At 36.8% G+C, this 12,630-nt stretch overlaps 1 protein-coding gene across 1 annotated transcript in view; it reads right to left on the bottom strand.

Annotated features, from left to right (window-relative positions):
• The window catches only part of LOC111153773 (sperm tail PG-rich repeat containing 2), a 596,073-nt gene that overhangs the window by 446,573 nt on the left and 136,870 nt on the right, over window positions 1-12,630 (bottom strand). Inside the window, exon 6 of the mRNA XM_022513010.1 lies at window positions 4,409-4,568. Coding sequence (XP_022368718.1) covers window positions 4,409-4,568 — 160 coding nt within the window. The remainder of the gene's footprint in view (window positions 1-4,408; window positions 4,569-12,630) is intronic.

Here is a 12,630-nt window from a genome sequence, read left to right as displayed (position 1 = left end):
AGACCTCAGAAAGATTTAAGATAGTATGTCATAGAATTTTTCAGTTAAAGGAAAGGCTTCCAAGAATTTTAAGGTCATATGTCATAGACCCTTTTGGCTAAAATAATAATGTTCAGAAGAATCTAAGAGTATCAAAACACAGCAGCACCAAAGGTGACTTAAAGTAGACAAGGGTTTTCCCACGAAGTATATGTGAATGTGGCTTTTGTCCAGTGTATTTGATTCTAAGTCAATATAATAAGGTACTTACAAAGTTTTTTTTTTTAAAGATTTTATTTATTTGAGAGAGAGAGAGAGAGCATGAAAGGGGTGAGGGGCAGAGGGAAAAGCCAGCTCCCTAATGAGCAGAGGGCCTGATGTGGGACTTGATCCTGGGACTCCAGGATCATGACCTGAGCCAAAGGCAGTTGCTTAACCAACTGAGCCACCCAGATGCCCACAAAGTTTTTTTTAAAAGGGAATTATACAAACTTGGAAAGAAAGAGACAACAACACTGCAAAATGAAAAGTGGTTGTAGACCCCTCATTTTCTATAGGCGAAAGCTCCAACTACAAACACAGCCTACTTCTTTGAGAATTTTTTCTTGCTTCTTGAGGTAAGCCTTTATTGCTATGTACATCCCTTAAAACCACTTTTGCTATATTCCAAAGGTTTTGGACCACTGTGCTTTCATTTTCATTTGTTTCCATGTCTTTTTTTTACTTCTTCTTTGATTTCTTGGTTGACCCGTTCAATGTTTAGTAGCATGTTGTTTAATCTCTGTGTATTTGTGGTCTTTCCAAATTTTTTCTTGTGGTTAACTTCTAGTTTCTTAGTGTTGTGGTCAGAAAATGATTTCAATCTTTTTGTATTTGTTGAGGCCTGTTTTGTGACCTAATATGTGATCTATTCTGGAGAACCTTCCATGTACACTTGAAAACAATATGTATACTGCTGTTTTAGGATAGAATGTTCTGAATATATGTTAAGTCACCATCTGGTCCAGAGTAGCATTCAAAGCCACTGTGTCCTTGTTAGTTTCTATTTAGATGACCCTTCCATTGATGTCAGTGGGGTGTAAAACTCCTCTAATATTATTATGTTATTGTCAATTAGTTCCTTTATGTTTGTTATCATTTTATATATTTGGGTGCTCCCATGTTGGGTGCATAAATATTTACAAATGTTATATCTTGTTGTATCAACCCCTTTATGGTTATATAATGCCCTTCTCTGTCTCTTTCTAAAGTCTTTATTTTAAAGTCTAGTTTCGGGGCACCTGAGTGGCACAGTCAGTTAAGCAACCAACTCCTGGCTTTGGCTTAGGTCATGATCTCAGGGTCGTGAGATCGAGCCCCATGTCGGGCTTTGCAATCAGCGTGGAATCTCCTCGAATTTTTCTCTCTCCCTCTCCCTTTGCTCCTCCTTCCCATGCTCTTGCATTCTCTCTCTCTCAAATGAATAAATAAATATTTAAAATAAATTAATTAAATAAAGTATAGTTTATCCAACATAAATATTGCTACTCTGGCTTCCTTTTGACATCCATTTGCATGATAGATATTTCTCCAACCCCTCACTTTCAATCTGCAGGTGTCTTTGCTCTAAAATGAGTTTTTTGTAGGCAGCATATAGATGGGTCTTGTTTGTTTATTGATTCTGACACCCTGTGGCTTTGACTGGAGTATTTAGTCCATTTATAGTCACAAAGTAATTATTGGTAGATTTGCATTTATTGACATTTTATTACCTGTCTTGTCATTGTTTCTGGATATTTTCTCTGATCCTTTCTTATCTTTGTCACTTTTGGTTTTTCCTTTGAACTCAAAGGGTTCCCTTTAATATTTCTTAGTGTAGTGGCCATGATCTCCTTTAGTTTTGTTTGTTTGGCAAACTCTTTATCTCTCCTATTATGAATGATAGCCTTGCTGGATAAAGTACTATTGGCTGCAAATTTTTCATATTTAGCACTTTGAATATATCATGCCACTTCCTTCTGGCTTGACAAATTTCTGTTGCGAAATCTCCAGCTAGCCTTAAAGGTCTTCCCTTGTAAATTAAGAATTTCCTTTGTCTTGCTGCTCTTAAGATTGTTTATCACTATATTTTACAAGTGTAATTACAATATGTCTTGGTGTGGACCTGCTTTTGTTGATTTTGATGGGAGTTCTCTGTGCCTCCTGGATCTAGATATCTGTTTCCTTTCTCATTTTAGGAAAATTTTCTGCTATTATTTCCTAAAATAAATTTTCTACTCCCTTTTCTCTCTCTTCTTCTTCTGGGACTTCTGTAATACAAATGTTATTACATCTGTTGGAGTCACGAACTCCCAAAGCCTACTCTCATGTCCCATAATTCTTACTCTCCTTTTTGTTCAGCTTTATTATTTCCCATTATTTTGTCTTCTAAGTCACTAATTCATTCCTCTGATTCTTCTGGCCTGCTGTTAATTGCATCAAGCCCATGTCCAGTCTCGTTTTTTGTATTCTGCATCTCTTGATTAATTCTTTCTTAACTCTTTTATCTCGGTGATAAGGGTCTCCCTAATGTCTTCTATTCTTTTCTCCAGCCCTGTGAGTATCATTAGGATTGTTGCTTTAAATTCTCCATCAGGCATGTTACTTGTATCTGTTTTTGCTTAGATCTCTGACCGTGGCCTTATCTTGTTCTTTCATTTGGAATAAATTCTTCTGTCTTAGAATTTTGTCTAAATCTCTGCCTTCTTCTCTGTTAGAAAAGCCAGTTACGTCGCCTGCTCCTGAGAGTAATAACCTAATGAAAAAGAGGTCATGTAGTGCTCAGGGTGTACCACTTCATGAAATGTCTCCAGGTGTGCTGCATGCACTATGCTATTGTATTTTGGCTGCTCTAAACTTCAGACCAGTTGTCTGTAGAGGCTCTCCTTGCCTGCTGTGTTTGGTCCCTGGACTGAATGTGGTGAGTTTTTAACTAGGTGCACTCTGGTCTGCTTGTGAAATGAGACCTGACACCAACTCTGCCAGAACTGAAATCCTGCAAAACTCTCTGATCAGGAGATGTGGTATGGACAGGGGTTTCTGGGGCAAGGGATCTTATCTTCTGGGACTGTGGCAATCTTGACTCAGAAGGGCAGTCCTGCCAGAACACAGTGGGTGGAACTTGGTGTAAGCAAGTTAGGCAGCCAGAAACACAGCCTATTTCTTACAGAAAAGGAAGGATGATTTAAAATCAAGAGCCCAAAAGGCAGAACAAAGGACCTTGGAAAATCATTCCCAGGGAGCCCAACTGGGCCCTAATCAAGGAAACTATAAAATGTGCCTAGTTAGATTTCATAGCTGTTATAGGATTATGATTATTAAGGGCTTCTAGCTTTCTCTTTTCTGAATAGGAGCATGTAGTATGAATATCCTGTAATTCTCCCATTGCTGTGTTTTGGGATGTGTGAGGCAGATAATGTGTGTCTTTAGTTCACAGCTTGTCTAACAGATAGAAGTCATACTCAAGAAGCTTCTCTAAAGTATCACACCCAAAAATTCTGACCTATAGCAATACAAGTCTTAGGTAACAAAATCCTGGACTTCAAGATCACACCATAATTACATGAGACTTTGGAGGCCTGGAGAAAACATGGAGGACAACTGTAAATGTTCTGTGGGCAGAGGGTACTCTATAGTAAATTAAAGATGGCCAAAAATTCTTTGTTACCCATGGCATTAAGAGATAAAGTGTTATGCTCTTCTGTTCAATATGTAGTGCCCTTAGTAACCTGATTAACAAATGGAATGTGGGATTTCTAACATTAGGAAATAAGGCTTGCAGCATCCTGCCATGTCTTGTAGAGTCCTGAGCTACCAAATTAAAAGAGCAGCTACCCTGGGGCAGCAATGCTGAAGCTATGCATGCACACTGAATGACAGCCATATCTAAGCTCTGCCTTCCAGCCATCCCACAAAATAATAAGATACAAAAGAAAACCCTGTGTTTTCATGCCATTGAGATTGCGATGCAGCAACACATAACTATATGTTAACATTTACATAAGTTATTTTTGTGCTAGATTCTTAGTTCTATATACTAAAATATCCAGTGAGAACACTAGAACATTTTAGGATAACCCCAAAATAAAGTTTTAACGAAAGTGCATTTCATAAGTTAAAATACTGGCAGTGACCACATAGTTGATAAATAAGTTCACTCATAAAGAGAAATAGGAAATTTATTGAATGAAGGAAAATAATAGAAAATTACCAATAAGATATGTGACATGTTAAATTGAAATCTTTTTTTAAAATTATACATTATTTTTAATGTATCTGTGTCTAGTGTATGGTCAATACTTTAAAAAATGTGACTTAAAATGACAACACAAACCACAGAACAAAAAATATGTACTTTTTGGTAATCCGCCTTGAATATTAAGTTACAAAACTACGTGGATTAATTACTAACCTGGCATTTCCTTTGTCCTGGAGTCCTGTGTGAATCGAGCAGCACTTTGACCAAATGGAGTACTTTTCAGTGCTGGTGTTTTCTTCAAGGAATTGAAAGCAGTTCGAGATTCATTATATGTGCCAGGAGCTGGAGTGATTGACTTGATAGGTACAAATCTCTGATAAAGAAAAGGAGAATATGCCAATGAAAAAGGTACTATATAGTACATTTTGATATTTCATGAGTTAAAAGCTGCCTTCTTAGTTAATATAACATATGGAGTTTAATTTATTTCTTAACGGAGTGAAAAATACAGATGAATTAAGATCTTATACCTATCAAAACATAAAATATATAACTTTTAGTAAAATCATATATATATATTAAAACAGTAATGCATTATGTATTTTACCATGCTAAATAGACATTTTGAAGGAAATTATCTCAAGATGAGATTCTAGATTATAATGTATGGACAATCTTCACATTTAAATTATTCTGTAAGTTAAGATAATAAACAAAAAACCTATATGATCTAACATGGTTTCTATTTTTTTAAATTTTTTTAATTTTATTTTTTCAGTGTTCCGTAATTCATTGTTTATGCACCACACCCAGTGCTCCATGCAATATGTGCCCTCCCTAATACCCACCACAGGCTCACCCATGGTTTCTTTTATGTAATAAAATTAACACAAATTGACAAAGTTCCTTGATATATATATTCAATTAATTCAACAATATCATTAAATATCTTAAGAAAAAAATCTTAGATGCAAGAGATATATAAATCTGGTTTAGCTTATAATATTCAATTTATAAACTTATAATAAATTTATTATAAACTTGTAATATTTAACTTAATGTTAAGCATACATATAATAACTCATGAAGTATAGCATTATATTTTTTTAACTTTTTATTTGGAATTAATTTCAAATTTACAGAAAAAATTACATGAATAAAAATAATTAAGAAAATATGTATAATATTTACCCAGATTCACCCACTGTTAACATTATGCCATTTGTTTTTTTCATTTGCCCACACTCTCTTTCTCTTTCTTTCAATATATCCATTCCTTCCTCTCTGTGTCTCCCTGTGTGTGTGTGTGTCTCTGTAGAGACACACACACACACATACACAAAAACATGCAGCATATATATAGAACCATTTAATGAAAAGTTACATATGTCATGTCCCTTTACCCCTTAATACTTTGGTATGTGTTTACTAAAAATATGGATTTTTTTAACATATTTGAAGCACAGTTATCAACTTCAGTAAATGTATCAATGATATAGTTTTATCTAATCAACTATTCATATTCCAAAGTTGTCAGCTGATCTAATAATGCCTCTGTTGCATTTTTCCCCTTCAAGTATATAATTTAGACTTGGTTCAAATATTGCCTTTAGCCTCCTTTAATATAGGAACATTTCTACAACCTTCCTTTCTGTTCTGGGACTTTGGAAGAATATAGCACCTCACTTTTGTAAAATAAAGGCTTCATTAGTTGGGACTTCTCTCACAATTAGATTCAGGTTATGCTTTTCTGAGCAGCATACTAAATAGGTGATGTAGCTTTCTTCCTCAAAGTATCATTATCTAGGGGTACATGATGTTCTTGAACCTCAGCGGTCATTTTAATTTTATAAAATTGAATAGTCCCTCTGCATTTATCAGTAAGCACTCAACATTCTACCGTAAGCGAGAGCCCTCTTACCCACCCCCCAATTATTCATTTCATCATTTATCTACTTATTTATGCACTTATTTATGTATTTATAGTCCATATGGAAATATGAATACCAGTTTTAACTATTTATAATTAATACCTGTGGGTTTTTTTTACCAGTAGGGAGCCCTTTAAGTTGGATCATATGTCCCTATGATATGCCATCATCTTTTTGTTTGTTCAGGTTCATCTTCCACCTACATTGCCCAGTCCCTGCTTCTTAGCTTATTTAGCAAGATGGGATACATATCTATATATCTATACTACCTACACCTATATCTATACACACACACACACAAACACACACACACACACACACACATATATATATTAGGAATCATGAGTTCACAGCAAACCTTCAATTCAAATCTAGACCTTTTCCACCTCCCCCAAGCCATATTTGTATGTACCTTCTTCCAAGTGAAAATACTGATTCACAATATTGACTTTTTGCTCAGTGTTATACATCTAAAATAGTTTCATTATTGCCTCACCCATGCCACTATAATAAGCCAACCTCCTAAAAAGAATTCAGAATTTGTTTGTAATTCTTGCACTCACTATCCCTTCCAACTTCATCCTATTCAAGACTGATGTGTAGTCAAATACTGTGGTTACAGGGATTATTCTTTTCCCCCCTTCAATGTGGTTATAAGTATTCACTTGGAATACAATGGTACATTTTTTTTCCATTCACTTTCAGTTTTAGGGGTTTTTTTAAGCCTTCCCATTCTTATCTATTTATTTTTATTTTTGACTATATGGAACACTGACATGATTCTAAAAGACAAATATGTATTTTAAAAAGTATACTCAAAGACATGACCCTCCCTTCATTTCCCTTCTACCCCATGGATGCTGCACCACTAGAGGAAAACAGTCCAAACTTATAACATTTGCTTATTTTCATGGTATGGAAATTATTAGTCACACTACCACGTGGCTAATCTCACACTACCATTATAACATCAACCAACATGCAAAACCGGAAAAATTAACAGTTGGTTCCTGCAAGCCAACAGAAATGAACTCCTACAATATACCAGCACTTCCATTCCATCTCTTTATCATCCCTTGTAGGTAACCAACTTCATTGTTTTCTGGTTTATACTTTATGTGTTTATATAAAAATAAGCGGATATATGTATGTTTCAGGTGTACAATATAAGGGTTGTATAATTCTATATATTACTCAGTGCTCACCATGGTAAGTATATTCTTAATCTCCTTTACTTCATCCATCCTCCCACCTATCTCCCCTCTAACAGCCACAAGTTTATTCTTTATATGTAAGAGTCTGGCAGGGGGGTGGTAATTGTTTGTCTCTTTTTTTCCTCATTAGTTCATTTGTTTTGTTTCTTAAATTCTACATACAAATGAAATCATATGGTATTTGTCTTTCTCTGTCTGACTTATTTTTCTTAGCATTATAACCTCTATGTCCCTTCATGTCATTGCAAATAGCAAGATCTCGGTCTTTTTTACAGCTAATATTCCAGTGCAGTGTGTGCGCATGTGTGCGCGTGCGTGCACGTGTGCATGCGCGCGCCACTACTTTATCCATTCATCTACTAAAGGACACCTGGGTAGCCTCCATATCTCGGCTATTGCAAATAGTGCTGCAATAAAAATTCCCAAACAGACATTTTCCAGACATATAAATGCCCAACAGACACAGGAAAAGATGTTCAACATCACTAATCATCAGGGAAATGCAAATCAAGATCACAAACTTAAACCTGTCAGAATTGCTAGAATCAAAAAGACAAGAAATAACATATTGGTGAGGAAGTGGAGAAAAAGGAATCCTCATGAACTATTGGTGGGAATGTAAATTGATGCAGCCACTGTGGAAAACAGTGTGGAGTTTCCTTGAAAAATTAAAAATAAAATTAGCCATATGATCTAGCAATTCTACTACTGGGTACTTACCTTGGGAAAACAAAACACTAACTTGAAAAGATATATGCACCTTTCTACTTATTGCAGCATTATATGTATGTTTCTGAATTTCCTTTCTTTCTTATACAAAAGGAATACTTGATGCCTAGGCTTGATTCTGGATGAATCTAATCAGTCTCTGGAAAAGAGGAAATAAGGCAACTGAGTATCAAAATGTGTTAAAATTCCAAGGAGTCAAGATGGCGGACCAAGGAGTCAAGATGGCGGAGGAGTAGCAGACTGAGAAGACATCAGATCGCAGGAGTTCAGCTAGATAGTTATCAAACCATTCCAAACACCTACAACCCCAACAGGAGATTGAAGAGAAGAGGAGTATTTCTAGAAATAGAAAATCAACCACTTTCTGAAAGGTAGGATGTGTGAAGAAATGAATCCAAAGTGACAGGAAGATAGACCACGGGTGGAGGGGCCAGCTCCTAGCAAGAAGTGGAGCAATGGAGCACAAAATTCGAACTTTTAAAAGTCTGCTCCACTGAGGGACATCGCTCCAGAAGCTAAGCAGGGGTGGAGCCCTCGTGGGGACAGTGTGGTCTCAGGTCCTGCAGGGTCACTGAAAGATCAGGGGTGTCTGAGTGTAGCAGAGCTCACAGGTATCAGAGCCAGGAAGCCGGCTATAGAGACAGAGCCAAAGAGCGAGTTCTCAGCTAGGGGTTACCTTAAATGTAATCCATGGCACAGTCAGGCCACTGCTCTTTGAGCAGAGACCCCATAAGAGGCAGATCTGGGGAGACCCACCTCTATCCACTGGAAGAGAAGAGTGCCTGGATCTGCCAGGTTTGGAGACTCCTAATGGGACTGTGTACCAGAGACAGAAATGCTTGGTCACAGTCCGGGTTAGCTCAGAGCTTGACTGGAGACCAGGGAGACGGGAGTGATTGAGAGCTTTTCGCGGAGGGCATACTGAGGAGTGGGGCCCCAAGCTCCTGGCTCCTCCGGGCTGGAGATTAGGAGGCTGCAATTTTCATTCTCATCCTCTAGAGTGCTATGGAAAGCATTTAAGGAACAAAAGCTCCAAGAGCCAACCAACCTAAGGAGATTACTTAGCCTGGCCCCTGGCAAGGGCAGCTCAATTCCGCCTCGGGCAAAGACATTTGAGAATCATCCGCCATGGGCAAAGACATTTGAGAATCACTACAATAGGCCCCTCCCCCAGAAGATCAGCAAGAACATCCAGCCAAGACCAAGCTCACTGATCAAGGAAAACAGCGGAATTCAAAGGAAGGGAAAGCAAAGCATGGAATTCATGGCTTTATGCCCATGATTCTTTCGTCTTGCAAAGTTAATTAAATTGTTTTTAATTTAATTTTTATCTTATTCTAATTTTTTTAACTTTTCCTCTTTCCTCTTTTAACATTTTTTAACTAGTTTCTCTTAACAATACCTTGCTTAAAAAAAAAAAAACTTTTTTAAACCTTCATTATTATAGTCATAATTTATCCTTCATTGTACCTAACTTTATTTTTGGTATACATACAGGGTTTTTTCTTATACAAAATTTTGGGATACAATTTATTCTAATAGATCAAAATACACCTTAAAGCTAGCACAGGGCTTTGTTCTAGGCTCCAACCTGAGCAAATTCTCTCCACGTTCTTTTTCTTTCTTTTTCCAACCAACGTATCTTATTAATTCCTTTTTTTTAGAGTTTCTTTTAATTTTCATCTTTACAGTCATATTCTATCCCTTCATCGTATTTACCCTTATTTTTGTGTATATATAAATTTTTCTTCCTTTAAAATTTTGGGAGAAAAGAACAAGAGGCAGTACCAAAGGCTAGAGACCTAATCAATATGGACATTGGTAATATGTCAGGTCTAAAGTTCAGAATGACGATTCTAAAGGTGCTAGCTGGGCTCGAAAAAGGCATGGAAGATAATAGAGAAACCCTGTCTGGAGAAATAAAAGCCCTTTCTGGAGAAATGAAAGAACTAAAATCTAACAAAGTTGAAATCAAAAAAGCTATTAATGAGATGCAATAAAAAATAGAGGCTCTTACTGCTAGGATAAATGAGGCAGAAGAGAGAATTAGTGATATAGAAGACCAAATGACAGAGAATAAAGAAGCTGAGCAAAAGGGAGACAAACAACTACTTGACCACGAGGGGATAATTCGAGAGACAAGTGGTACCATAAGATGAAAGATTATTAGAATAATTGGGATTCCAGAAGAAGAAATAAGAGAGAGGGGGGCAGAAGGTATATTGGAAAGAATTACTGGAGAGAATTTCCCTAATATGACAAAGGGAACAAGCATCAAAATCCAGGAGGTGCAGAGAACCTCCCTCAAAATAAACAAGAATAGGTCCACACCCCGTCAACTAATAGTAACATTCACAAGTCTTAGTGACAAAGAGAAAATCCTGAAAGCAGCCTGGGTCAAGATGTCTGTAACATACAATGGTAAAAATATTAGATTGGCAGCAGACTTATCCACAGAGACCTGACAGGCCAGAAAGAATTGGCATGATATATTCAGAGCACTAAATGAGAAAAACATGCAGCCAAGAATACTATATCCAGCTAGGCTATCATTGAAAATAGAAGGAGAGATAAAAAGCTTCCAGGACAAACAAAAACTGAAAGAATTTGCAAACACCAAACCAGCTCTACAGGAAATATTGAAAGGGGTCCTTTAAGCAGTGAGAGATCCTAAAATTAGTAGATCAGAAAGGAAGAGAGACAATATACAGTAACAGTCACCTTACAGGCAATACAATGGCACTAAATGCATATCTCTCAATAGTTACCCTGAATGTTAATGGGCTAAATGCCCCAATCAAAAGACACAGGGTATCAGAATGGATAAAAAAACAAAACCCATCTATATGTTGCCTACAAGAAACTCATTTTAAACCCGAAGACACCTCCAGATTTAAAGTGAGGGGGTGGAAAGCAATTTACCATGCTCATGGACATCAGAAGAAAGCAGGAGTGGCAATCCTTATATCAGATCAATTAGATTTTAAGCCAAAGACTATAATAAGAGATAAGGAAGGACACTATATCATACTCAAAGGGTCTATCCAACAAGAAGCCCTAACAATTTTAAATATCTATGCCCCTAAACTGGGAGCAGCCAACTATATAAACCAATTAATAACAAAATCAAAGAAACACATCAACAATAATACAATAATAGTAGGGGACTTTAACACTCCCCTCACTGAAATGGACAGATCATCCAAGCAAAAGATCAACAAGGAAATAAAGGCCTTAAATGACACACTGGACCAGATGGACAACTCAGATATATTCAGAACATTTCATCCCAAAGCAACAGAATACACATTCTTCTCTAGTGCACATGGAACATTCTCCAGAATAGATCACATCCTGGGTCATAAAGCAGGTCTCAACTGGTATCAAAAGATTGGGATCATTCCCTGCATATTATCAGACCACAATGCTCTGACGCTTGAACTCAATCACAAGAGGAAATTTGGAAAGAACCCAAATACATGGAGACTAAACAGCATCCTTCTAAAGAATGAACGGGTCAACCAGGAAATTAAAGAAGAATTGAAAAAATTCATGGAAACAAATGATAATGAAAACACAATGGTTCAAAATCTGTGGGACACAGCAAAGGCAGGCCTGAGAGGAAAATATATAGCGGTACAAGACTTTCTCAAGAAACAAGAAAGGTCTCAAGTACAGAACCTAACCCTATACCTAAAGGAGCTGGAGAAAGAACAAGAAAGAAACCCTAAACCCAGCAGGAGAAGAGAAATCATAAAGATCAGAGCAGAAATCAATGAAATAGAAATTAAAAAACAATAGAACAAATCAACGAAACTAGGAGCTGGTTCTTTGAAAGAATTAAGATTGATAAACCCCTGGCCAGACTTATCAAAAAGAAAAGAGAAAGGACCCAGATAAATAAAATCATGAATGAAAGAGGAGAGATCACAACCAACACCAAAGAAATACAAACAACTATAAGAACATATTATGAGCAACTCTATGCCAACAAATTTGACAATGTGGAAGAAATGGATGCATTCCTAGAGACATATAAACTAGCAAAACTGAACCAGGAAGAAACAGAAAACCTGAACAGACCCACAACCAGTAAGGAGATTGAAATAGTCATCAAAAATCTCCAGATAGGGGCACCTGGGTGGCTCAGTGGGTTAAGCCGCTGCCTTTGGCACACGTCATGATCTCAGGGTCCTGGGATTGAGTCCCGCATCAGGGGCTCTGCTCAGCAGGGAGCCTGCTTCCCTCTCTCTCTCTGCCTGCCTCTCTGCCTACTTGTGATCTGTCCCTGTCAAATAAATAAATAAAATCTTTTTAAAAATAAATAAATAAATAAATAATAAAAAATAAATAAAAAAAGAAGAAAAATCTCCAGATAAACAAAGGCCCAGGGTCAGGCGGCTTCCCAGGGGAATGCTACCAAACATTTAAAGAAGAACTAATTCTTATTCTCCTGAAACTGTTCAAAAAAATAGAAATGGAAGGAAAACTTCCAAACTCATTTTATGAGGCCAGCATCACCTTGATCCCAAAACCAGACAAGGATCCCATCAAAAAAGAG

The sequence above is a fragment of the Enhydra lutris genome, unplaced genomic scaffold (genome assembly GCF_002288905.1).
Source record: "Enhydra lutris kenyoni isolate GAN:26980312 unplaced genomic scaffold, ASM228890v2 scaffoldscaffold3, whole genome shotgun sequence".
NCBI lineage: Eukaryota > Metazoa > Chordata > Mammalia > Carnivora > Mustelidae > Enhydra > Enhydra lutris.
Note: the sequence above shows the minus strand (reverse complement) of the source record. Positions and strands in the feature narration are given on the sequence as shown.